General features: G+C 44.0%; 3 protein-coding genes across 7 annotated transcripts; 2 read left to right on the top strand and 1 right to left on the bottom strand.

Annotated features, from left to right (window-relative positions):
• The first annotated feature begins 2217 nt into the window (after positions 1 to 2217).
• Positions 2218 to 9202, top strand: LOC120048385 (pre-B-cell leukemia transcription factor 1-like). Its single transcript, XM_038994316.1, has 8 exons — positions 2218 to 2499; positions 3287 to 3360; positions 5235 to 5479; positions 5955 to 6145; positions 6436 to 6571; positions 6693 to 6834; positions 8264 to 8352; positions 8534 to 9202. The coding sequence occupies exons 1-8, from the start codon at positions 2261 to 2263 to the stop codon at positions 8612 to 8614; spliced, it is 1197 nt and encodes a 398-aa protein (XP_038850244.1). The 5' UTR covers positions 2218 to 2260; the 3' UTR covers positions 8615 to 9202.
• LOC120048384 (neurogenic locus notch homolog protein 1-like) lies at positions 8751 to 15393 on the bottom strand. 4 transcript variants are annotated; one of them, XM_038994314.1, is made up of 11 exons: positions 15100 to 15393; positions 13860 to 14013; positions 13219 to 13551; positions 12881 to 13110; positions 12371 to 12704; positions 11942 to 12090; positions 11727 to 11788; positions 11484 to 11613; positions 10633 to 10730; positions 10115 to 10446; positions 8751 to 9999 (listed from the first exon to the last, which is right to left on the bottom strand). In XM_038994314.1, exons 1-11 carry the CDS (start codon positions 15152 to 15154, stop codon positions 9477 to 9479), a joined length of 2400 nt encoding a protein of 799 aa, XP_038850242.1. In that variant the 5' UTR covers positions 15155 to 15393; the 3' UTR covers positions 8751 to 9476. The 4 variants fall into 4 exon arrangements, with proteins under 4 accessions (XP_038850242.1, XP_038850240.1, XP_038850243.1 ...); XM_038994312.1 differs by having other exon boundaries at positions 11727 to 11800; positions 15100 to 15392; XM_038994315.1 differs by having other exon boundaries at positions 11727 to 11800; positions 13219 to 13347; positions 15100 to 15392.
• Positions 15394 to 16502: 1109 nt separating this feature from the next.
• Positions 16503 to 26227, top strand: LOC120048383 (antigen peptide transporter 1-like). Of its 2 annotated transcripts, none has more exons than XM_038994311.1 (12): positions 16503 to 16516; positions 17359 to 17688; positions 17789 to 18096; positions 18285 to 18415; positions 22932 to 23137; positions 23467 to 23664; positions 23947 to 24075; positions 24322 to 24510; positions 24608 to 24781; positions 24945 to 25104; positions 25337 to 25473; positions 25695 to 26227. In XM_038994311.1, the coding sequence occupies exons 2-12, from the start codon at positions 17371 to 17373 to the stop codon at positions 25920 to 25922; spliced, it is 2178 nt and encodes a 725-aa protein (XP_038850239.1). In that variant the 5' UTR covers positions 16503 to 16516; positions 17359 to 17370; the 3' UTR covers positions 25923 to 26227. The 2 variants fall into 2 exon arrangements, with proteins under 2 accessions (XP_038850239.1, XP_038850237.1); XM_038994309.1 differs by lacking the exon at positions 16503 to 16516 and adding an exon at positions 16678 to 16904.
• The last annotated feature ends 576 nt before the right edge of the window (positions 26228 to 26803 follow it).

Here is a 26803-nt window from a genome sequence, read left to right as displayed (position 1 = left end):
GACCTCTGCCCGCACCCGCCTGTGCTACTAGCATCACTACTCTGGACGGTTCTGACTTAAAATATGTGGACAACTACAAATACCTAGGTGTCTGGCTAGACTGTAAACTCTCTTTGCAGACTCATATTAAACATCTCCAATCCAAAATGAAATCTAGAATCGTAAACTGACTATCCTACCGATCCGGCGATGTCATTTACAAAATAGACTCCAACACTCTACTTACCAAACTGGATGCAGTCTATCACAGTGCCATCCATTTTGTCACCAAAGCCCCACATACCACCCACCACTGCGACCTGTATGCTCTCGTTGGCTGGCCCTCGATACATATTCGTCGCCAGACCCACAGGCTCCAAGTCATCTATAAGTCTTTGCTAGGTAAAGCTCCACCTTATTTCAGCTCACTGGTCACGATAACAACACCCACCCGTAGCACGAGCTCCAGCAGGTATATCTCACTGGTCATCCCCAAAGCCAACACCGCCTTTGGCCGCCTTATCTTCCAGTTCTCTGCTGACAATGACTGGAACGAATTACAAAAATCGCTGAAGTTGGAGACTTATATCTCCCTCACTAACTTTAAACATCAGCTATCTGAGCAGCTAACTGATCGCTGCAGCTGTACACAGCCCATCTGTAAATAGCCCATCCAATCTACCTATCTCATCCCCATATTGTTTTAATTTACTTTTTTATCTTTTGCACACCAGTATTTTCTACTTGCACATCATCATCTGCACATCTATCACTCCAGTGTTCATTTACTAAATTGTAATTACTTCGCTACTATGGCCTATTTATTGCCTTACGTCCTCGCGCCATTTGCACACACTGTATATAGACTTTTTTTGTTATTGACTGTATGTTTGTTTATTCCATGTGTAACTTTGTGTTGTTGTTTGTGTCGTACTGCTTTGCTTTATCTTGGCCAGGTCGCAGTTGTAAATGCGAACTTGTTCTCAACTGGCCTATCTGGTTAAAACAAATGTGAAATAAAAATACATTAAAAAATAAACTCTGTACTGGTAACCCGTGTATATAGCCAAGTTATCATTACTCATGGTGTATTTATTCCTTGTGTTATTATTTTTCTATTTTTGTCTACATTGTTGAGAAGGGCCCGAAAGTAAGAATTTCTGTCAGGACCCGGTTACGAACTCGGGTCTCCGGTGTGAGAAACAGTCACTTAGCCACTAATAGTCAGCAGAACCCAGAAGATGAGGCAGACACAGCAGTACTACAGACAGTGATTTAAATAAAGTAAAAAGGAAAAGATCTTCAGGCAAAAAAATATAAATCCACAACATCAAAAGTAATTCCAAGAGAAAAAATGTATATCCTCCAAGACACAAGGAAAATCCACAAAGTGGTAAGAACAGCAGGGAAAAAACAAACCTCAAAAGAATAATCAAAAATAAACAAGAACAAAACCAGAGTACCTCAAGAAAATCCAACTAGAGAAACAAATGTTCACAGCATGGCTGGGGCTGGGTGCTAACATACAAACACAGAGCAAAGAACTGAGGAACACTAAGGGTTTAAATACTTTCAAGGGAAATGAAGCACAGGTGCAAATAATAACTGGAACAAGGGAAAAAACAAAAGGGTCAAAAAAGCACAATGGGGGCATCTAGTGACCAAAATCTGAACAATCCTGGCCAAATCCTGACAATTTCACTGTTAGTCAACACCTGTTATTTACGAAGCATGTGACAAAGGGCCCGAGAGTAAGGATTTCACTGTAAGTCTACATCTGTTGTTTACGAAGCATGACAAATAAAACGTGATGAAAAAAATTGTTGATGATTTGATTGGTAAAGACCTGTGACCTTATTATGAAGCTGATGCATTATTACATTAACTGATATGAAATCAGAAGATGATCCCTCCCCCATCATGGATGCAAATGCTCAATGTATTAGGCTACTTGCAGATTGAAAGATCCCCCTCTTCTCTCTTTTTCTGTTTCTCTTTTACACATACACATAGGCCTACACACGCCGTTGCCTCATAGTTATATCCATCTAACTGATTGTTCAGAATAATTACTTCGTTTAAAAGTCATAGCTATGAATATCCCTAGTACAGTAGCCGATGGCCTCTGTCTGGAGTACAATTCGAATTTTATGAACATTCTTGTTCGAGACTCTTTCTTAGTCAATCGCTAGGGGACTCTAGTGCAGGCCTGCTCTAGTATTTGAGTTGTGAAGGGTGTGTGACTGTGATTACTCGTCGGCGCCACTGTGTGCCGCTCAGGATGTTGCAGCAGCAGCCTCTCACTGGCAACGGGCCCTCTAACGGCCGGGGCCTTGGCCTGAGCTCTCACCCGAGTATGCACCCTCTAAACTCGGTTCATCCATCTTCCCACCACCGCTCCGACGGGGACACGGGCCACGAAGGCGCAGAAAATGGACATGAAAGCCGCAGAGACATTGGCGACATATTGCAACAAATCATGACCATCACCGACCAAAGTTTGGACGAAGCACAAGCAAAGTTAGTCACAATTGTTTATAACTTATTCAGATTTAGCTACACATTTCTGCAAATTTGCTCAATGGCCAAGAGTTAGCTAAAGTTTTCAGAAGTTTTCAAATTTTTTGTACTTTGAAGTTTTTTAATAAGCTAGCTAGGTAGCCAACGTTGCTAGCTAGTTAACTGGCTTTGTGTCATGATACGTTGTTTATTAAATAGTTATTACTTCTTCCCCTGGTCTATTTACACGCTTGTTGTTGTTGTGATTTTTTTTTGTGGCTAACTCGACGAAGAGGGTGAATTCTTGCTAAGCTAAAACTGGCCAGTTAGCTAGCTATGCTCTATTGCTTTATTGTTAGCTTGCTAATGTGTTACTACTAACGCGTTAGCCGGTTAGATTTACATGTATATGAATAGCAAGATATTATAAACGGATTGTGGCCATAATCTTGGCATTATCCATTTCATGCTACATTTGTTCTACGAATAAAATGTTAATATATTAGCTACATATTGTAGCTGCTGCTAGCTAGCCATAGCATTACGTAGCCAACGTTAGCTTAGCAGGCTGCAGTGAACTCCAGTTTAAAGGTCACGAACAACAGAGCCGATGTTTGTTGTTGTGAATTACATCTAGCTAACGTTAGCTAGCTATATAACGCGTCTGAAAGCAGGGAGCTAGCTATCTAACAAATATTTTGTTGGTGCTAATGGCTCGTTGCTAAATAGCTGGCTAGATATACAGCTACAGTAGCTAACGTTAGTTAGCTAGCTAATAATAACAATAATATTTTTTTCCAATCGTCAGAAAACACGCATTGAATTGCCATCGAATGAAACCAGCTTTGTTCAGCGTCTTATGTGAGATCAAAGAGAAAACAGGTAAGTTAATTTTCACTAATTGAAACCCTTTGTTTGATTTTAAAGTTGTTGCTAATTCGTTTTAAAGTTTCTGGCCATCTGTGATGAAAACAGAAGAAGATGTTGGCTCCATCACAATAATAATGAGTTGCGCATAATCCATGCAGTTAGATGACAGTTAGAAAATTCTCTAGCTATTTTACATTTTCAACAAAGATGTATTGTGTATGATAACTTTTCAAATAGTGCCGCAAGATGACCCTTCCTTTATTTGTTTCATCCACAAAGTGCTTCTCCGAGTCTGTACCTCAGAGGGATATTTTAATATACACTGAACAAAAATGTAAACGCAACAAGTAAAGTGTCCCATGTTTCATGAGCTGAAATAAAATATCCCAGAAATTTTCCATACGCATTTTTGTGCACAAATTTGTTTACATCCCATGTTAGTGAGCATTTCTCCTTTGCCAAGATAATCAATCCACCTGACAGGTGTGGCATATCAGGAAGCTGATTAAACTGCGTGATCATTACACAGGTGCACCATGTGCAGAGGACAGTAAAAGGCCACTCTAAAATGTGCAGTTATGTCACAGATAACTTTAGGTAGTGTGCAATTGGTATGCAGACTGCAGGAATGTCCACCAGAGCTGTTGCCAGAGAAATTAATGTTCATTTCTCTACCATAAGCCGCCTCTAACGTTGTTTTAGAGAATTTGGCTGGTACATCCAACCACCTCACAAAGCAGACCTTGTGTAACCACGCCAGCCCATGACCTCCACATCCGGCTTCTTCACCTGCAGGATCATCTGAGAACAGCCATCCGGACTGGTGATGAAACTGTGGGAATGCACAACAGAAGAATTTCTTGACCTGACTTCAGTTCGGCGGCGTAATCAACTTCAGTGGGCAAATGCTTACCTTCGATGGATATGGCACGCAGGAGAAGTGTGCTCTTCACGGATGAATCCCGGTTTTCACTGTACTGGGCAGATGGCAGACATGTGGGCGAGTGGTTTGCTGATGTCAGCGATGTGAACAGAGCACCCTATGGTGGAGGTGAGATTATGGTATGGGCAGGCATAAGCTACGAACAACGAACACAATTGCATTATATCTATGGAAATTTGAATGCACAGAGATACCGTGACGAGATCCTGAGGCCCATTGTCGTGCCATTCATCTGCCGCCAGCATCTCATGTTTCGCATGATAATGTAAGGCCCCATGTCACAAGGATCTGTACACAGTTCCTGGAAGCTGAAAATGTCCCAGTTCTTCCATGGACTGCACAATGTCGCCCATTGAGCATGTTTGGGATGCTCTGGATTGACGCGTACGACAGTGTTTTCCAGTTACCGCCAATATCCAGCAACTTTGCACAGCCATTGAAGGGGAGTGGGACAACATTCCAGAGGCCACAATAAATAGCCTGATCAACTCAATGTGAAGGAGATGTGTCGTGCTGCATGAGGCAAATGGTGGCCACACCAGATACTGGCTGGTTTTCATATCCAAGCCCCTACTTCTTTTTTTTTTTAGGTATCTGTGACCAACAGATGCAAATCTGCATATCTGTATTCCCAGTCATGTGAAATCAATAGGTTAGTAGGTTATTAATGAATGTATTTCAATTGACAGATTACCTTATATCAAATCAAATCAAATTTATTCATATAGCCCTTCGTACATCAGCTGATATCTCAAAGTGCTGTACAGAAACCCAGCCCAAAACCCCAAACAGCAAGCAATGCAGGTGTAGAAGCACGGAACTGTAACTCAGTAACATATTTGAAATTGTTGCATGCTGCATTTATATTTTTGTTCAGTGTAATAGGAGACATTGTAACTCTTAATTTACCATGAATCAGATTGACAGACCTCTCTTGTTGCAGGCCTATCAATGCGAAATGCTCAGGAGGAAGAATCACAGGACCCACAGCTGGTGCGATTGGACAACATGCTGCTGGCGGAGGGTGTGGCTGGGCCGGAGAAAGGTGGCGGGGCGGCAGCGGCGGTGTCCGCAGCCACCAGCTCGGGAGGCATGTCTCCAGACAGCTCACTGGAACACTCAGACTACAAAAGCAAGTTGAGCCAGATTCGCAACATCTATCACACTGAGATGGAGAAATATGACCAGGTACTTTTCTAGTTTTTTTTTTTTCAAGCAGTGGGGCAGTCCCAATCCTTTTGTATTGTTTTTTTTTTTGCTTTATTGAAGAGATAGTAAAGTGTTGGGAAGATAGAGGGAGGGTGAGTCAAAGAGCAGTGGGCTGGATTCAAACTCATATCGACTCTGACATACATGTGTGCTGGGGTCAGTGGCTGTACTTGATTTGAGGTGGAGGGACTTGACACATTGCACCCACTGAAAATTACACCCTTTAGCGAAGTAAACTAAAATGAGGTGATGTTATAATTTAGGTGAGATAATTGAACATGAACATAAATGACCAACGTCAACAGTGTCGGCCCGCTGTTGACTTGCATCCTTTGAGCTCAACTGACTGTCATATCTGTCTCCAATCCCCCCTCTCTCTCTCTCTCTCTCTCTCTCTCTCTCTCTCTTTCTCTCTCTCTCTCTCTCTCTCTCTCTCTCTCCGTGTCTCCTGTAGGCCTGTAGTGAGTTCACTACCCACGTGATGAACCTCCTGAGGGAGCAGTCACGTACGCGGCCGGTGTCACCGAGGGAGATTGAGCGCATGGTGGCCATCATCCACCGCAAGTTCAGCTCCATCCAGACACAACTCAAGCAGAGCACCTGCGAGGCCGTCATGATCCTGAGGTCCCGCTTCCTCGACGCCAGGTCAGCGTGTAACACTGTTATTGGGGTGACATAACACCTGTCAAAACTTGCCATGACAGTGAATTACAATTCATATACAGGTAGTATTTTTAATGAAGAATAAAACATTCCATAAATGAACAGTGGTTCATGGTCATACCAGTCATATTTACAGTGCATAATCATGTTATTACAGTGCAGGTTGTGAATGACTATTGTGTGTCAATATCAGTTGTTACTGTAGTTGTGAAATGGGTACTTCTGCCTGGGTTGCATGCCCACTCTCAACACACTCACCTTTGTGTTGTCAGGCGTAAGAGACGTAACTTCAGCAAGCAGGCGACGGAAGTCCTGAACGAGTATTTCTACTCCCATCTCGCCAACCCTTACCCCAGTGAAGAGGCCAAAGAAGAACTAGCCAAACAGTGTAGCATCACTGTCTCTCAGGTAACCTCGTGTCATAAGTATAAGTATATGCGTCATATATTTACTATTAGCTCACCCATTGATACGCCCATATACAGTTGACTCCATTGACCAGCCTCTTACTGGCTTGTTAACTGAACAGGTGTGCAACTGGTTTGGCAACAAGAGAATCCGCTACAAGAAGAACATTGGGAAGTTCCAAGAGGAGGCCAACATCTATGCCATGAAGACAGCCATCGTGGCGACACAGAACGAGGACTCTCCACACACGCCCAACTCAACAGGTAGGAGCTGAGGAAAGGAAGCCAGGCCTAGTGATACACACTGTTTTGAGTTTATGGTTCAATTGGTAGTAGAAATGGATGGGTTGTTAGTGTTTTTGTGTTACGGAGCAGCAAGGGGAACTGCCCCTCCGTACCGTCAGACTATGCTCCAACCTTACACTCCAACCCGCTCTGTCACCTCTGGTCTCTTGACGCTCCCACTCATCCCATTCAAAGTTCTTCTCTTTTCATAAATACTTTCCTACCCTAGAGTATATTTTAAATCTACCAATTGGTGCTGAAACGGAGACGAATATGCATATATTTAGATGTCTTTCTTTGATTGATCCCTAATATTCTGAACCCATTCTCTCGATATATTCTGTTGGGTCTGTCAACAAAATTCGAACTAAAAGGTATACCATATTTAAAGGGATGGCTTAAAATAAATGTGCTGAAAACCCTATTGAATGAAAACTCCACAAGAAAATCTGTTGACCAGCAAGTGGGAGGGTTTTCAGCGGTTGAATTACATTTAATCAGCACACGCAAGGGAACCATGTCTGCAAAGCCCGTTACGCAACTGAATAAGATACGTCTGAATTACAACTACTGAGAAGTGCGTAGGAAAGGCCTTCGTAAGAAAGGCGTGGGCCTCCCGGGTGGCGCAGTGGTCTAGGGCACTGCATCGCAGTGCTAACTGCGCCACCAGAGTCTCTGGGTTCGCGCCCAGGCTCTGTCGCAGCCGGCCGCGACCGGGAGGTCCGTGGGGCGACGCACAATTGGCATAGCGTCGTCCGGGTTAGGGAGGGTTTGGCCGGTAGGGATTTCCTTGTCTCATCGCGCTCCAGCGACTCCTGTGGCGGGCCGGGCGCAGTGCGCGCTAACCAAGGGGGCCAGGTACACGGTGTTTCCTCCGACACATTGGTGCGGCTGGCTTCCGGGTTGGAGGCGCGCTGTGTTAAGAAGCAGGGCGGCTTGGTTGGGTTGTGCTTCGGAGGACGCATGGCTTTCGACCTTCGTCTCTCCCGAGCCCGTACGGGAGTTGTAGCGATGAGACAAGATAGTAATTACTAGCGATTGGATACCACGAAAATTGGGGAGAAAATGGGATAAAATAAAAAAATAAAAAGGCGTCATTTTCTAAGTCGGAATTGGGCCTTTTGTGCTGTCGTGCCAACTCCTTGCCCAACAATAGAAGTCGGTTTTACAGCGCAATCAGATCTGGGACCAGGCTGATGTTGTAGGCCTAGTAGCCCCTATTAAAGACATCTCCCCTTTTGTTCCTCCACAGGATCAGATCTGGGACCAGGCTGATGTTGTAGGCCTACTAGCCCTTATTAAAGACGTCTCCCCTTTTGTTCCTCCACAGGATCAGATCTGGGACCAGGCTGATGTTGTAGGCCTAGTAGCCCTTATTAAAGACGTCTCCCCTTTTGTTCCTCCACAGGATCGGGGGGCTTCTCACTCACTGGACCAGACCTTTTCCTGGGTGTTCCACCAATGAATGGAGAGCAGCCTGTCTACATGGGAGCACAAGTATGGAACTTCACTGTCATTCACTTCATGTTACATATCATCTTTATTTTAGCTCGTAACTAATTGAGAGCACATTCTCATTCACAGCAACAAGCTTGTGGAGGAGTTGTATTGGAGTGGAGAGGGGTTAATGTAGGTTAATGCCACTACAAGTCACCACATGTCTTTTTCTCTTTGGCAGACTAATGGGAACTGGCAAGGGCAAAACACGCCCCCCTCTGCCACTTCCCCAGGAAACGACCACTCAGGGGACTCTGACTGATGGCCCTGCCCACTTTGTGTCGATGACATAGATGGAAAGATTGACAACGGAAAAAGACTGAAAGAATGATATCACTCTTACTTGGCTGCAGTTTTTGTATGTATTTTCTGTTTCTTACTGTCCAATGATACTGTTCATTATGTTTGTATGAGCTGAATGTGTGATTTTGTGTGTGTGTGTGTGTGTGTGTTGTTTTGTATTGGGATCATGGGTTTTGTTTTCCACTACTTTATATGTTACTGTGGTATGTGGGCAGGGAGGCTTGGGAAATTGCATTACCATTGTTTTATTAGGCTATATTATTAATGCTGTTACAAATATATTAGAATTTTCGTTTGAAGCTCAGATATAGTTGCATTTAGAGGATGTGGGGGCAATAGAGAAAATCCAAAGATTTTGTGTGTTTGTTTTCTATTTTCTACTGGGCTTGTTTGTCTGTGTGTGTCAATATCATGAATGAAGTGTGTGTGCTGGTTATGTTAACAGTTTGAATGAGTATATCAACAGTGCTGTCATTCTGTACAGTGAGTGAAAAACACCTGTATTCTCTCTACCTCTTTTACAATAAAGACTCTGTATTCACAGTCAGTTGGTTTGTCTTGATTGGTTGATATTAGCATAAGAGAGACAGGTCACCTCCTAATATGGCAGAAGAAGAAAAAAATGCACATTCATCGTTTATTGATTTAGATATTTAGAGTAAATTAAGTTACTCATTTATTGACTGAGTTTATATCCCGTCTGTGAATCTACTGTTATTTAGGGGCAATGGGCCTTTTACAGAAAATGTAAACAGCACATGATTGACATGATGGTATTTGGGGTAATTTCAGCATGATATCTCACAGCAGAGCCCTCTCCCTTACAAAGCTGTTTGGTTAGAGTCAGGCATGTGGTTATTTAGCTTCTCACTTCGGGCTTTCTGGTCTGCCTTTTTAAAACTTGCTGCCTCAACCTCTGGCGCTGCCCTGCTGGGGTTGTCGCTACTATCGACTATTGATCTGCGATCTGAATGGGTGGGAGCATCTGTAGGAGGGACTATGATCACTCTTTCTATGGGCTCATTGGCTATTTTCTCTGATAAGGCAACATAAGTCGGTTCAGGCTGCTGTGAACTGGAGCGACGCTGCAGTGCATTCTGGGTACAGGAGAAGGACCGCTGTCGAGGAGCAGGCTGGGGTAACAGGAAGTGCGGTGTCGATGCTCTCGGGACTTCCAGGGGCCTTTCACGATCTTCGTCCTCTGAGGTAACCTCCTGCAGAGTGCTGATTGGCCGTGGTGGACGACCCATGATTCTTGGGGTAACCAATGCGGTCGCTGATTGGTTGAGCTGTGGCCGCCAGTTCTGAGGGGAAGGGCACTGCACTCTGCCCATTGACCAATCACTGTCAAAAGAAGAGGGAGATCAGACAGGTAGGCAGTGATGAACTTGCCTTATCAAGATGAGTAAATTGCTAAATGTTATTGTGAGTAGATGTGCCAAATGCCACAAGACTTTACCTTGGTGGAGGCGAAGACATATCCCGATGCCCTATGACACCAGAGAAGGAGGCACTTCTCCCAGGGAGCCCAGGGGAATTCACCCATTGGCTATACAGCAAGGCACGCTCATCCCACAGCATATCATTGGCTTGGTCCATAGGAATAGGCCCTCTCTGAACCCTGTGAGCCAGTAGGAGCTCCAGGACTTGATGATGAATGCCCTCTCGGGCAACATCCAGTGCCCGGCGTCCTCTGCGATCAGACAGATCCTGATTGGCTCCGTTCAGGAGCAGGAACCGGGCGGTGTCGTAGCAACCGTGGAGGGCGGAGAGGAACAGAGCAGTCTCACCCTATCAGAGAATGGGAGTGGTATATATCAGAGAATGGGAGTGTCGAAGCAATAATATTGGAGTACCCTAAAGTTGAACCATTCTACGCAGATTTAACTGCATAGTTTCTTCGAAGTTCCTCTTCCTAAATCTTCATACAAGTATGTGAATTATCATAAAAGCAGAGGCTTCTGCTGGCCTTGGTACCTTGTTGTCCTGTAGGTCCACCGCAGCACCGTAGCGAGTGAGGGTTCTTGTCAAGGAGAGGTGGTTAACTGAGCATGCCCAGTGGAGGGCTGATCTTCCTGGGAGAGAGAGTGCATTTCAAGTGGAGGAAGGTGAGGGAAGGAAGGTGGGAGTTCAGTACAGAAAGAGAGGGAGTAAGTCAGCCAGTGAACAAACATTATACAACAGAGTCAAGCCCAAAGGGTGAAAGATGGGAAAGAGGGAGATTTTGAAAGGGAGGGAATGAGAATGAAAATGATGGTGAGGGACTAGGGAATCAGCCCGAGAGAGAGACAGCGAGATATAGTGTGTGAGAGAGAGAGAGAGAGAGAGAGAGAGAGAGAGAGAGAGAGAGAGAGAGAGAGAGAGAGAAGAGCAATGAAGGTTAATATGGTACATCCACACTGCCTGGGCACTAGGGCCCATTAACTTCTGTATCAGTTTGAGAGGGGGGCAGCAGGGGTGCTGTAGAGAGGAATGGGAAGAGTGGGAAGCAATGGAGGTTTTACCAGAACAGAAGAGAAGAGAAGGGACACATGGGGAGGACCAGAGAGAGATGGGGTAAGTTACACTGGTTACTCAACCCCTCAAAGTAATACAATATAGTAATATGTATGTTAGGCAGTGTGTTTATAAGCTCGTTATTACACCCATGGAAGCTACATAACATTTATGGACATTTGTTCCATGCAATATCGATTTTTAAAATACATTTGCACAATAATCCTCCCATGACACTCTACAGGGAAGTTCAGTTAACTTGGTTTATTTGACTGTCTAGCCTACATTTTGGTTAATAATGTAATTGGAAAATTAGGAGAGTAAAGTGATACCAGTGTGGTCTGTGTTGTTGACCGGCACCCCAGCTCGTAGCAGCTCCAGAACCACACGGTCAAGCCCACTCCGGACCGCACGAATCAGGACCACTGACCCATCTGGACCACACCATTGAACCGAAGCAGACTGGCAAAATAATGTTTGGTACGGTCAAAATAGAATACTGTAAATAATAACCAGCGTTATCTAAAATTTAAATAAACATATTGACATTTATGTAGAATACTTATGGAACTCACTTGATTGGGTGTTCTGTGATGTGGCGACGGGACAGCATTTCTCTCCCATCCTCTTGGGGGGGCTAAAAGTGGAGCTGAAAGTCAATTTAGTTACATGCTTAGTTACGTTGTGCAAACCGTAAATTATTCTGTGACAAATTAGTGTGAAGGAATAATGAATCATTTTACAAGCCTATTAATATAGTATGTTAACAATGATCAGGGGGTGATCTTACGTTGTGTGGGTGATTGTGGGTGGCTCGGGGGGCTGCGGTAGTGCTTCTGCTCTTGCGTTCGGTGGTCACAGATGGACCTGTTGATGTCCTCCATAGAACTCTGGGTAAAGTCAGTGTCACTTCCAATATCCAGGTCCTTTTTCAGGGGCCTGAAATCATACGTTTATGCTCTGAATAGCTGTACTTTGTGCATACTTAGTGATATGACTACAGTACCACTAATATTGTGTAAAATAGAGGTAGTCCAACACAGCAGTTTTATCTTACAGACAGAGTAAAACTTCAGTTAGGTTAAAATGACCCTAATGGAAACAACTGAAAGCCATACAACCCATTACAATGAAGCAAACTGTTATCTGATCACAGCACTGTTGATTTACTAGACTGAACATCCTCTAACTTCTCCCATAATCATTCATCTTCACTCACCGAAGTCGAAGGGCATCCTCCCCCAGTGGCTCTCTGCGTCTTTTCTTCTCAGCCTCCTTTGCTTTCTTCTTCTTTATCCCATTCCTGTCTTTCTCTCTCCCTGTCCTGCCCCTCTGCTCTCGGTGGGGTGTGTGCTGTGCCCATGCCTTGGCCACATTGGCTCCACTGTCATTCTCAGTGACAGTGGATCTGTGCCTAACCCTCTCTCCTCCTCCCTCCCTCTCCGCTCGTCGTCGTCTCACCCTTCTGATCACCAAGACAACCATCAAGACCAAAGCCAGTACCAGGCCCGTTGCCACGCCGATCACAGCCCATATCCATGGAGGTGTTACTCCTGTGTGGAGATGGGGGGCAGAGATATTAGGTTGTACTCAAACACACACACACACACACACACACACACACACACACACACACACACACACACACACACACACACACACACACACACACACACACACACACACACACACACACACACACACACACACTGTGTAACAGGATACATACCATCATTAGTGTCCTCTTTTTCCTCAACTGGGTCCTCCTCTCTCCCTCCTATTTCCTCCCCAACCCCTCTTACACTAATAATGGCCTTTAATTCTGGGTGAGAGGGGACCGACACACGAGTCGACGACGTAGCAGCCCGCAGGAAGTTAGCTGCTTCGATGGCGTACGGGAAACAGGTAGAAGGAAGACGGGAGCACGGCCTGTTATCCACTTGCAGGAATAGGAGAGAACTGTTTCAGAGAGATGGGGAGTGAGAACATTGATGAGATGTTAACAAAAGAGACTAGGTTAAGGTAAAAAAATTAGGGGAAGCGAAATCATAATCTCTTCATAGTTACCCATTTGAGTCATCCGAAGAAGCTTGAGCCAGCAGGTTTTCGAGCTGCTGGGGATTAAAGGTGAAGAGGTCCTTGCTGGGGTCAAGGGGCACCATGCCGCGCAGTTTGAGGGGCGTCTGCAGGAGGGTGCTGAGGGCCCAGAGAAGGGAACTGTTGGAAAATGTGCCGTGTTGCAGGGGGACGTGGGTGTGCAGGAGCAGGGTACCCTTAGCCCACAGAGGGCTGTGGTGCCTGTGACAGTCACTCCCGTCCCAGCCACAGGCGGCACTTTCACAGCCCTGGTCACAGTAAGAGTTGGCATAGTGGTCTCGGCAGTAGTGGATGTGGCCTGAACTGAGAGAGGGGATAGTTGGAAGGATGCAGAGAAAGCGTGAACCCCAGCTGAAACATCTGGATGTATACAAAAGGAAAGTGAAAGAGCAGGGTGCGTTTCATTCCAGGAAAATGTTCTCTCCCCTCTGCTCTTATTCACTCTCCTCACCCAGAATATGAGACTACTGGGTAAGAGTAAGTCACCATATTGCTTTCACATATCCAGTCCTGTCAGATCCATGAAGGAGAGTGAACAAAGGGAAGAGGGGATGGAACATCTTCCTGGAATGAAATGCAGCTCAGATCTCCCTGCTGCTACAGTGTCTTACTTGCAGCGTCCTTTGTCCCTCAGACAGTCGAACCCGTCTCTCAGACACTCGGGCTCGGTGCACTCTTTATCACATGACCCATCTCTAAACTTGGCCTTACACTGTCTGGACGGACACTGGGCCCAGGGGTCACCACCAGGAGACGCTGCTGCTACTTGGGGAGGAATCACAAACAGACACCCACCCACACGCACACACACACACACACACACACACACACACACACACACACACACACACACACACACACACACACACACACACACACACACACACACACACACACACACACACACACACACACACACACAAAGGTTGGATTCCCACTTGATACTAATATACTAACTTAAACTGAATCACTTTGGATAAAAGCATCCATTATTTACAATACTGTATTACTGTATCAAGCAAGAACCTGTGCTTTGACCTACATTTTCAAGCTGTGTATTGTGTAGGCCTAGGTGTATCTATCACCACCAAGCATTCATTGTTAACAATGCTTGGTACTGTGCCAGCCAGGCAGGCTATGAAAGGTGTGTCCTTGGCATGAACCATGAAATGGGAAATAGGAGGCCTGACACAAACAGGAAGTTTCCAGGAGAGGCGAATAGCAACAGGAAATGGAGTGGGCTGAGACTGGATGAAGGTCGGAGGTCATCACCCTGGCGATGAGGAATGGAATGGAATGGGACAATGGAGAGGCTTGGCAGGTGTGTGAGGGACAATAAAATCATAGCACAGGAGAGTTGGGATTAGACATGGTGTACTGTATAGCAGTGAACATTCAAGGAAATACAGTACAATCTTTGACTCTTATGCAAGCAAAGCACTTTTTGGTCAGTCATATCTTTAAATCAGTGACACATTCACGCAGCATCTTATAAAGTGATGATGAAAGGATGTGCGAGCAGTATATGTCAAGTACGTCACGGTATTTTCTCCTAATGATATATCCTCAGAAATCTATAAAACATAGAAGTGAGAACATCAATGTAAAAAAAAAAAAGTATGTTTTGTTGCTGGGTATCAAAATAAAGAAAGTCGCACACTCCATGTATAAACTCCCATCAATTTAATGGGTATTTATCAACGTTTCGGCATCACTGTGCATTCCTCAGGGTTCCTAGGAAGTACCATGTAGGACTTCCTTTCTTTAGTCGATTACCTAGAGAGACTCTACCTCACTCTCACAGGTATCGAACATCATATCAACAAGATAATAGCTGGAAGATGGACTCACCTCGACACCACCTGCTCAAACCCAACAGAACAGCCGTCCACAGCACCAGCATCATTGAGCCAGGCAGGTCCCAGAGAGGATGGAGACGGCAGTAGCCTACTCTCTCTCACTATCCTCCCAGCTGTACCAGTGCGGTTACTAGGTCCAATGCCTTGGTCCAGCTATGGCAGGTCCGGCAGGACTGTACTCTGCTACAGTGTTGTGGGGTATCTCTCTGGGTCTCTTCTGGAGAACGTACTGTCTCACTGCGCTCCTGACCGCATTCACAATGGGACCATGTGAACAGTTTATATCTAAAGTGGTACACCCCAACTTCCAGTGCTGCTACCACCCACCTCCCTCTCTCCAATTATTTTTCAGAAGCACTGCGGATATGTGGACAACTTCCTGCCACTGTGTGGAAAACAATAGGAGCGGTGTGTGTGTGTGTGTGTTTGTGTGTGTGTGTGTGTGTGTGTGTGTGTGTGTGTGTGTGTGTGTGTGTGTGTGTGTGTGTGTGTGTGTGTGTGTGTGTGTATGTGTGTGTGCGTGTGTGTGTGTGTGTGTGTGTGTGTGTGTGTGTGTGTGTGTGTGTGTGTGTGTGTGTGTGTGTGTGTGTGTGTGTGTGTGTGTGTGTGTGTGTGTGTGTGTGTGTGTGTGTGTAGTCTGTTTTTCTACTGATTATAATGCCTCAGGATGTAATCTTTCAAATGAACCAGGCCCTGTATTCATGAAACAATCTAGGTCCCCCCTGTTCATGGAATCATATTAATTACGTTAAAAAAGGCTAAACTGATCCTAAATCAGTGCTCCTTCTCTGAAACACATTATGAATACAGGCCCTGGAGTAGGTCTGCATATATCACTTTTTTAACTTCCCATGCAGGAGCATGCTCTCTGCATTAAAAAAATACATATCATCTTATCTACTGCAAACGACAAATAAAACGATTTCAAAATCTCAAAGAAGAGATAATAAGACAGATGTAGCTGCAGGCCCATATGACACTTGTCTCAAATGCAAGGATGGATACAGGAACAGGAAACTAGGGGGTTCTACTTTCATCCTTAACCTCAGGACTCATCAATTATGCCAAGAAACAACCTCACAGCAGGTGGTACAACAAAGATTGTGTGCCTTTTCAAGTTTTGGTGGGGGGGGGGGGGGGGGGGGTCTACTTCAGGCTAAGGCATACTACTTACTCATTATCTGGGCAAAAACCTAAAATAGTTTTTTATTTATATGATGAGTTTATATATAGAAACATTAGGCTGTTGTGCATTGTCAAGGAGAATATGCAATAGATGATCATGGAAATAATGTTTCAATGATGGTAGTGATGATGATTATGATTATCATCGTGTAGGTCATCAAGCTTTCCACACGATGTCGCTATTCTACATTAGATTCCTTTCAAGTTCAAAGGTGAATCAGCACGTAAGTAATTTACTTTACAACATTTTCATATATATCAAGCCCTTACACAGTAATCACCTACTCGTTTCACATAAAGTGTAGCATAGTATAATTAATATAAAATCGGCATTTGCCAATGTCAAGAGGGGGCGGGTCGTTCAAAAGGGACTTTCCAAGTTATGTACTTTCGGTTTTATTATGAAGCACAATCATCAACTCGAACGTGGGGTCCTCAAGTCTATTCGCACGCTGCTGCTGCATAACTAAATTAATACGAAGATTGCCCTTTATATGATATGAGTGTGTAACATAGAACATAGGCTAGATCTATTCTTAATAGATATAGGCTATCGTTTCCTTGACATTCAGAAAAAATTGCAACCTCATTCGTAAGAGCCCGCATGCAAACGTGAGTAGTCTATATTTTTAAAAAGCTTTTTAAACGTGTTATATTGTTTATTATTACAGCATGTATTGTAATGTGTTGTTACAATTCGTCATATCCATCATGAAGCCGAACTTTGAAATTCACCTAATTGAAAGTGAAAGTAAAAATTGAAGCATAAGATAACAGTTGATTACACACTCTAGCCACCAATGTTGTCCCTTATTAGTCGGTCAGCTGTTTGTCATTAAATGGTCACACTCCCTCCAATATTTTCAGATAATCTATGTCCCAGGGGTTTAATTGGGATTTTGTGCGAACTAATTCCCAAATTGCCACTTTTTCCATAATATGCTATAACAGATCTATGTGCACATTTTATGTTCCATATGCTATCCCACTTAGTCCTCCTCAATTTAACCCCTGGATATGATGTTCCTCAACCTCATTATCTGTCTCTCCCATCCTCCTGTTCTAGAGCCTGTTCGGAATGCCAAAAATGAACTTCTCTCCGCTGCTCTTCCTGTGCATGGATGTGTGTGTGGTGCAGACAGTCCGCTTGGCCCAACTCTCCCCTCTTCTCCTCCACCATCCCCTCATCACCTTGTGGGGTGGAAGCCTGCTCCGTGCCGGCCTCCACCTCTTTCTCACCTTCACATTCCCTGGAAGTCCCCCATGGATGAGCAGCTTCGAGGGGCTCCAGAGCATAGGGGTCCTCTGCTTCCATTGCCCACTCTACATCAGCCTTCTCTGGGCATGTGGCCAGTCCATCCTGGGGCAACTATGGGGATGGCACTCCTGGCAGGGGGTGGGTGACAAGTCTATATTGCTATAATTATGTTAATATATATACCCTTTTTGTTTTAAAAATTGACAAACCAAACAGACTAAAATCACTTGTTTTTCAGCTACTTCAGGGCTACTGCGTAACAGTCGTAGCATGTTTGTACTGGACACGCTACGTCCCTTCTCTTCTTACCAAGCCCACCAAGGAACCACAGAAGAAGACTGGGGCCTCTCTAGAGAAACTGATGGGATACATGAAGCCTTATTTCATACGCTTTGGAGGCGTGCTGAGTCTTGTCGTCATCTCTTCCCTTGGTGAGATGGCTATTCCCCACTACACCGGCCGAATGACAGACTGGATTATGAATGAAGACGAGCCTGAAGCCTTTACTCACGCCATCACAGTCATGTCTCTGATTACAGTCATGAGGTATAGTACAGCATATATCAATAATTGGTGATACGATACTCTTGAGTCCTTCCAATTGATGCTCAGTGTTTGATACTACTGTTAATTTTGAGGTTTCAAGGGTCCTAATCACTTCCACAGGGCATTTATTGTACTGATACTGTAGTAACATGTTTATTTGCCCTCCTTCTCCCATCTCTATCATTCAGTGCTGTGTGTGAGTTTGTGTGTGACCTCATCTACAACATCACCATGAGTCGCATACACACCTCCATCCAGGGCCTAGTCTTCCAGTCGGTGCTGAAGCAGGAGATTGCTTTCTTTGACAGGGCACAGACAGGTGAGTCACATCTCATTGCAATCTACAGGTAACTGCCTAAATAAATTAAACACCAACATAAAGTGTCTTAATAGGGCGTTGGGGCACAACTAGCCGCCAGAATAGCTTCAGTGCGCCCTGGCATAGATTCTGCAAGTGTCTGGAACTTTATTGGAGGGATTGGCACCATTCTTCCATGAGAAATTCCATAATTTCTTGTAGGGATGCACCGATATTACATTTTTGGCCTATACCGATATCTGATATTTTCCTTGCCAAAAAACCCCCCGATACCAATAACCTATATTTAACATTTTAGCAGCCTTTTAAGCATTCTAGTACAGTTAAATAGTTGAAACCAAGTGTCATATGTTCATTTGTTCAGTTAGGAACAGATTGTTTAATAACTTGTAAATTAGAAAAATTAAACATCCATGAATGTATTTTATCGCACAACAGATACTCATGACACAAATATTTTAGCTGCCCCGCATTACAAAGATGGTTAAGTTGCTGGTGGCTCTTCTTACTATCCAATCTTGACTGTATGGAGAAACTTAAATGCTTTGAAAGAAATATTGGTTTCAACTAAAATGCAGTTAATAATTTTTGATTTAACTGCTTGAAAAAATGGCTGTCTCTAGGCTGTCATAAACTGCCATAAATGGCACAACTTAAACTTCAAATGTGCTCAACTGACTTGACTAGTAAAATGAGAACAAATATACAACACATCTCATCTTTCATTTAGGAAATAAAAACAAAAACACACAACTGCTTTGTTTTAAATTCAATTAAAATCTTGACCTATACCAGCCATGATAGAACAACAGAAAGCCATTGGGCTTAGTAAACATTTTTCCAGTGACTCTAGATGGCTGGGTTACAATATGACTGCCCATTTACAATTTTAACATTTGGGGGAGGTTTTTCTTCACAAAGAGGACCTGCTCGGCTTTGTCACAAGAGAGTCATTTATTTTTTCGTCTACAATGTGTGAAGCTGCACTGAAAAGGTGCTTACTGTCCACACTAGTACAGGGAGCACCAAGATACTTGCGCGCAGCTTTAGCTAGGATGGGGAAACGGTGCTTGTTACTTCTCCAGTATCCAAGTGCATCTTCATTCCTGGGAAAAGTAGGTTCTGTCAGGCAAATGTTGGCCAATGTAGTAACAGAAAATGAAAATACAATGTGTCTCTCTCTCTCTCACACACACACAGACGCACACACACACACCAAAAAGTTATTTTGTTGGCATTTACGTATGTCCTCATTACCAGTAAAACATATCAAAACCTATTTTTTTCACTTACTTGCTGTGCTGTTTCGTTGTTCATTTGTTCAGTCGTTTCATTCTCAACCAGGATTTCATCATACATGTCAAGCAGTGAAGTTTCAGCCCTGTCTGTCCGTGGCCTCTTCTGTCGTGGGTCCTCTTCTTCGGAGCGCACTGTCACTGTGTCCTTTTCCATCTTGTCCAGCTTTGTCGGTAACATTTCATGTAAACCCTTTTTCTTGTCTGCATCGAAGTGGTGGTCCTTGTACCTAGCATCTGGCATGTTGGCGACACAGTAAAGAGGCTCAGAGAGAATGCCACCAAATCGCTTGTTCACAGCGTCTAGTAGATTATTTTTGAAAGTTTTAACCCCACTGTCTGTGTCGGAAGTTTTGTTGAGCAGGTGTTTCAATGCCATGATAGAGGGTATTACGTCTGCTGCAGATGCAGTTGAAGAGCTTATTTCTCGAGTCAGTTGTTCGAATGGAGCTAAGAGTGGGTTCATGTTTTCAATGAGAGTCCACTGGTTCGTACTGATTGTTGCAGGTAACTCATAGACAGCTGCGTACACGCCAAGCACTCGTTTTTGTTCCAGCAGGCTCTCCATCATGTAAAAAGTACTGTTCCATCTGGTGGAAACGTCTTGCTTAAGCTTTTTCGTTTTCACTCCAAGCTGCTCCTGAATTACTTGCAGGTCGCTGTATGCTAGCTGTGAGTGTTTAAAATGACCCACTATCTTCCTACCTGTTGCCACTGTGTCAGAAATGCTGCGTTGGGCCAAAACACCTTCGTTCACAGCCAGTTGCAGCGTGTGTGCCATGCATTGAAATGGCAGCAGCGGGACGAGAACCAGCACATTCTTGACCATGCAATATGGCTTTCCTCAATACAAAATCCTCGTCGACCCACTGTGCTGTCAGACTCAGCATGCTCATGGGGCTGACGTCGCTGGTTCAAATGCCAGTCATGAAGCTAATAGCAGCGACGCCCATAGCAAGTTGCCCGTGGATGTGCGATTCAACAATACTGTGTAATTCTGGTAGGGAAACATCTGAAAAATAGCATCTACTTGGTAGTGTGTACCGGGGCTCGAGGTGCTCGACCAGTTGTTGAAAGCCAACATCATCCACAACAGAGAACGGTTGATTATCAAGGGCAATGAATTCCATTATCTTGGCATTAGTGGATTTCGCCTTTGAGTAATCTCGCTGAAATCTTCTTACTCTTTCAAATGACTGCTTGACTTGATCTTTTTTTTCTGCTTTTGTTCCAAGTAGTCGCTGAACGTCTGGGGGTGATGCACTTTCAAATGAGTAATTAGGTTTGTGGTATTAAAAGATTTCACTTTCTCCCCTCCTTTGGAAATAATAGCAGCACAAACGTTGCATATGGCCTTTTTGTTATCTTCCTTTGAAACTTCAAAATAGGTTCACACCGTAGACATTGTGGCCTAGGTTAGGAATGCTGTGTTGAACATATAGCTCTGTATTTTTCGTGGCATCATTACGTCACCTACCTACGTTATGTAGGTATGCACTTCAGCTTTGACATCGGCGTTAAACTAGACATCGGGCCGATGTTGATGTTGGCATTTTTGGCTAAAATCGGCCAATTCCGATATTCTCACCGATATATCGTGCATCCCTAATTTCTTGTTTTGTTGATGGTGGTGGAAAACGCTGTCTTATGCGTGTCCAATTGGGTTGAGATCTGGTGACTGAGACACACACATACCCTTTAAACCTCCTATGCTCTTTGAGACCCCTCTTTCAAAGTCACTGAGATCTCTTCTTCTAGTCATGGTGTCAAGAGAATTTTCAATCCCAATGATGACTATAGCTTTGACCCATTCCACCTAGGTTGTAATGCTAGGGTTGATAATAATTAGACAAATACTCAGCTTAATGCAAAAGGAAAGTATAGTTTATTCATGAGAATTCTCAAGACAAAAATGAAGACTCAGTCTTTTCATACTACACACACATTCCTATCTTTAGGTCACTCCCTTCTCCAATGACCAGTACTGTCCCACTAACCACATTGTAGACAAAGAACCATCAATCTTGTCTCATTCTTCAAGGCTTTCAATTCCCCTCCCCCGTTGGGGCCCTCTTGGTTAGAAAACCTCTAAGGGTTTTTTATTATCTGTTTTACAACTTCTCCCTGCTTACACCCTTACTAAAGACTATAATACCCTAGTATTATAATTCTAACATAGCTACACACATCTTCATATTATCTTCTTATGATTCTCAAACATTTCACACCATTAAACAAGATCAGAGTGGAACTCTTTAGCCATTATCTCAAACCATACAAATTATTCTAACACATGGTAGCCAAAATAATGGGCAGCTGGACATATTTATACATGACCCTAAGCATGATGGGATGTTCATTGCTTAATTAACTCAGGAACCACACCTGTGTGGAAGCACCTGCTTTCAATATACTACGTATCCCTCAATTACTCAAGTGATTTCTTTTTTTTTTTATCAGGTTTGAAGGTAAGACCCAGATGCAGACTGTGTCGGAGAAACAATGTTTATTACAGCAACAGGGCAGGCAAACGACAGGTCAAGGCAGGCATGGGTCGATAACCAGAGTAGTGGGAGAAAGGTACAGGACGGCAGGCAGGCTCACGCAGATGTTGGTAATCCAGAGGTGGGGCAAAGGTACAGGACGGTAGGCAGGGTCAGGGACAGGCAGAGTGGTCAGGCAGGCAGAGGCCGGACAGGCAGGGGTCAAAACCAGGAGGGCGCGAAAAAGAGAGACTGGGGAAAAGCAGGAGCTGAGACAAAAAAAACGCTGGTTGACTTGACAAACAAGACGCACTGGCAACAGACAAACAGAGAACAGGTATAAATACACAGGGGATAATGTGGAAGATGGGCGACACCTGGAGGGGGGTGGAGACAATCACAAAGACAGGTGAAACAGATCAGGGTGTGACAATTTTGGCAGTTACCTGTACTTCACCTTTCTTAAATATATTTTTTATACAGTTGTTGGGTTACTAATTGATTAAGTTAACTGATAAACACATACTGTATGTCCAAAGGATATACCCCAGGTGTAAAGGAGAGTATCTTAATAAACATGAGTGATCAGGTCAAGAGTATTGTGCGGATCTGTCTTTTCTTCAAAGTGAAGAGGATACCTTTATGCTATATATTTATGCTTTACGCTATATATATGATATATATATTTGCACACCGTCCCCTCCAAGGGGCTAACTTAACCTATGACCTTTGTTCCAGGTGACCTTGTGTCACGCATCACCACAGACACCAACGACATGAGTGAGTCTCTGAGTGAGAAGTTGAGTCTGCTGATGTGGTACTTCATGCGGGTCACTTTCCTCTTCATCTTCATGCTCAATCTCTCCTGGAAGCTGTCACTCTTCACCGCTATGGGGCTTCCTATCATCTGGGTCATACCAAAGATATCCGGCAAGTGGTACCAGGTACAGGAAATCAGACCTTTTCTAACGTATTGTAGTGGAAGTAGCCTGGTCCCAGATCTGTTTGCGTCTTCTTGGCAAAATGTATGGGGTGACAATGACAATAAGAGTTGGCTAGACAGCATAAACAGATCTGGGACAAGGCTATAGTGGGGGTAGTTTTGTGAACTACTGAACACTCCCATGATGAGTAACCTTGTCTGACAGTTGCAGTTTCATGTTTGCATACATCTTGATTCTACAAGTTACAGTCACCAAAAATAGCACTACAGAGCAGACAGAACGTTACCTGACCATTCAGAAGGTAACTGTGAATATTGTTTTTGTCCCAGGAGCTCGGTGCGAAGGTTCAAAAGTCACTAGCCCAGGCCAATGACGTTGCCACGGAGACCTTCTCCTCTATGAAGACAGTACGCAGCTTTGCCAACGAGGAGGGCGAGACGGAGCGCTACAGGAAGAGGCTGGAGAAGACCTACTCTCTGAATAAAGAGGAAGCAGCAGCCTACGCAGCCTCAACCTGGACCAATAGTGTGAGTTTCAGCTTCAATAGTAAACAGTCACAGGGTGACAGCAATTTATCCAAATTCAGTTCCAAAGAGCTAGGATTGCACATTGACTCATGAGGGTACATGAATTTGTCTGTAATATGGGCCCTGAGTTTTTCCTGGCCATGTGAACTGACAAGGGAAAGCTCTGGGCAATTGTTATAGACTATAACTACTGCAGGTCCCAGAGTTTTTCCTGGTTACATGATCTGGAAAACACTGGGCCCTAGTCATAATCAATAGTAACCCCATCTGTCTCCCTCTCAGATGTCAAGCCTGTTCCTGAAGGTCAGTATCCTGTACTATGGCGGTAGTCTGGTGACAGGGGGGACCGTCAGCAGTGGGGACCTGGTGGCCTTTGTGCTCTACGAGCTCCAATTCTCCTCTGCTGTGGAGGTAAGGCCATAGATTAACAATCTCCATCCAATCTACCCGCAGCCATTTTATGTTTAATGCCTACTGCCAAATCCAAACAGACCTAAATGTACACACCCTAACAAGGCACTGCCAAGTTGTTCTACAGTAAAATAGGGGTCAAAATGATTTATTGGTATCACAATATTTTAATCATATCTAGAGTTTTGAGTAGCAACATTTTGACAGTCACTTACTGGTGTCGCTTTTACACGTCCTGTCTGACAGGCCGTGATGTCGTATTACCCAAGTGTGATGAGGGCAATCGGTGGCTCTGAGAAGATATTCGAGTATGTGGACCGACAGCCCCAGGTTCCTCCAGAAGGCACCCTTGCCCCACAGAATCTTGAGGGACATGTTCAGTTCAAGAATGTCACATTTACCTACCCTACCAGGGAAGATACACCGGTGCTCAAGGTATCTACAGTATATTTACAGTATACTGTATACACATATACTGGATATGAATTAAAATTACATATACATTAAATTACAATTTCTCTTTATCTCTCAGGGCCTGTCTCTGGAGCTGAGGCCTGGGAAGATCACTGCCTTGGTGGGGGCTTCTGGAGCAGGGAAAAGCACCTGTGTGAGCCTGCTGGAGAGGTTCTACCTGCCCCAGGAAGGAGAGATCCTATTGGATGGACAGCCACTGCACAGCTACAAGAACCAGTACCTACACGACAAGGTCATTATGAACAGCAATGGCAGCAATGTTACTCTTCTCCTAAGCTATATTAGTGCATAACATAATTAGCTACCAGCCTTTAAAGAAAAGTACATGATCACAATGTTTGCCAAGAAGTTATTAACCAACTAAATGCATTATCTAAATGAATAATTTCTCTCAGATCAGTGTGGTGAGTCAGGAGCCGGTGTTGTTTGCTCGTTCTGTCAAGGAGAACATCAAATATGGCAGAGATGATGCCACTGATGAGGAGATGTACCGGGCTGCTGAGCTGGCCAATGCCCACAAGTTCATCTCTGACCTGCCCAATGGCTATGATACAGGTATGTCCCAAAAGATGAATTCATATTGACTTCATCCTGATAGGATTGGTAATATTGTTTCTTTGGGGCTTTGTTTAGTCCTTACTGATAGAAAGTTACACTTTTCTCTGCATAGCTTTGACTTTGAACGGTTAGTGCTTTTCCTTCCTTCAACTACTGATGGCACGATTGTAGTGTATGTGTGTTATCCAGCTCTACTGTTCATATTTAATTGTTGTTCTTTATTCCACAGATGCCGGGGAGAAGGGAGGCCAGGTTTCAGGAGGGCAGAAGCAACGCATAGCCATCGCCAGAGCTCTGATCAGAAAGCCTCGGATTCTAGTGCTGGACGATGCCACCAGTAACTTGGACACAGAGAGCGAGTATTTGGTAAAATAACTCTGAATCTTGTTATCTTTCACTGACAGGGCTATTTTTGGGGGGGTTAACCAGTTTCTGTTGATCATTTACTCATAATATAACCCAATGGAGGCTGTTTCCTTCCCTAACATGAATAATTGATTTACAATGTATTGTAATCTCAGCTAATCTCTGACAGTTCAGTGGCTTTAATTCAAACATACTCATCATGTTTCTCTCCATGTCCTTAGGTCCACCAAGCTCTGCTCAAGGACTCAAACCCCTGCTCAGTGCTGCTGATTGCTCATAAGCTGAGCACTGTGGAGAAGGCCAATCACATTGTCGTTCTTGAGGAGGGAAAGGTGCTAGAGGAGGGGAGCCATGTTGAGCTGCTGGAGAAAGGTGGAACCTATGCTGATCTGGTGAACAAGCAGAACACTGGCTTCCAGCGCAAAGAAGGGGAGGAGCTGAAAAACTAAAACAGAGGCTCCAATCCCATGACACTCCTCAATTTACACTGAAATCCCACTTCTGCCATCTTCTGCCAATCCCATCTCACATTTTCAACATTATTACTTACTAGTTCTACTGCATCACATATGCTTTGCAATTACTCTGAGATCATAGCATCAAACTTTAGTTAAATTATCTCCCCTAAGTGATTTTGAGGTACTCAAAGAAAAAACGAATTACAAGAACAGTCCTATAATATTAAAGGTTTCATGCAAAGAGCACATTTGTATGTTCAACTTTCTATTTGCACTATACTGCAACTTAAGTATTCTTAATGCCCCAAATGCCTTTTGTATTTATTTCTACATTTATTTTGTTGAATTGTTCTCCCACATTTGTGTTATAACTATGTAAATAGGGATCCCAAATAATGTTTTGTTTTCTGTGTACATTGTCTTCAAGGCAGTACAATACATTAGCCGTTTTCTGTCGTGTTAATGACAATAAACATACTGCTCTCTGAAATAATTTCTTCATTTAGTATCTGAATGTGGGGGAATGGTTACATAATAGCTGCAAGTTTTGCAGTTGATCTGTATTACTGTGGGAAACCCCACATCTCATGCTTTCACTTTTACTTTTCTTTGCTACAGGCCTAGATAATGATGCCAAAGTCGAATCGCATACAATGACCGATTGTAGTAACAGCAATACTGTTACTGTTTAGAGGGTATTTCCAATGAAGGCTATATGATGCTTAACACAGAGGCAGTTTCATAACAGTTGCAATAGCATAGTTTTAGGTCCACAAACGTACACTGCTGGAGCAGCCAGATCCTGCAACAGTAGCAGCACAGACGAGGGGTAACCCAGACATGTCACAGGGGCTGAAAATCTGAAGCATCCG

The sequence above is a fragment of the Salvelinus namaycush genome, chromosome 5, assembly GCF_016432855.1.
Source record: "Salvelinus namaycush isolate Seneca chromosome 5, SaNama_1.0, whole genome shotgun sequence".
Classification (NCBI taxonomy): domain Eukaryota; kingdom Metazoa; phylum Chordata; class Actinopteri; order Salmoniformes; family Salmonidae; genus Salvelinus; species Salvelinus namaycush.
This window is presented reverse-complemented; position numbering and strand designations above follow the sequence as displayed.

Excerpts from the sequence above, each read along its gene's own strand:
- LOC120048385 (XM_038994316.1), top strand. The coding sequence starts at position 2,261 with ATGTTGCAGCAGCAGCCTCTCACTGGCAACGGGCCCTCTAACGGCCGG. Across the intron at positions 6,572-6,692 it reads GTAGCATCACTGTCTCTCAG|GTGTGCAACTGGTTTGGCAA; the intron begins GTAACCTCGTGT and ends TTAACTGAACAG. Across the intron at positions 6,835-8,263 it reads ACACACGCCCAACTCAACAG|GATCGGGGGGCTTCTCACTC; the intron begins GTAGGAGCTGAG and ends GTTCCTCCACAG.
- LOC120048384 (XM_038994312.1), bottom strand. The coding sequence starts at position 15,154 with ATGATGCTGGTGCTGTGGACGGCTGTTCTGTTGGGTTTGAGCAGGTGG. Across the intron at positions 11,801-11,941 it reads CCCACAATCACCCACACAAC|CTCCACTTTTAGCCCCCCCA; the intron begins GTAAGATCACCC and ends ATTGACTTTCAG. Across the intron at positions 10,447-10,632 it reads TGGACCTACAGGACAACAAG|GGTGAGACTGCTCTGTTCCT; the intron begins GTACCAAGGCCA and ends ATTCTCTGATAG.
- LOC120048383 (XM_038994311.1), top strand. The coding sequence starts at position 17,371 with ATGCCAAAAATGAACTTCTCTCCGCTGCTCTTCCTGTGCATGGATGTG. Across the intron at positions 24,076-24,321 it reads AATTCTCCTCTGCTGTGGAG|GCCGTGATGTCGTATTACCC; the intron begins GTAAGGCCATAG and ends CCTGTCTGACAG. Across the intron at positions 24,782-24,944 it reads ACCAGTACCTACACGACAAG|ATCAGTGTGGTGAGTCAGGA; the intron begins GTCATTATGAAC and ends AATTTCTCTCAG.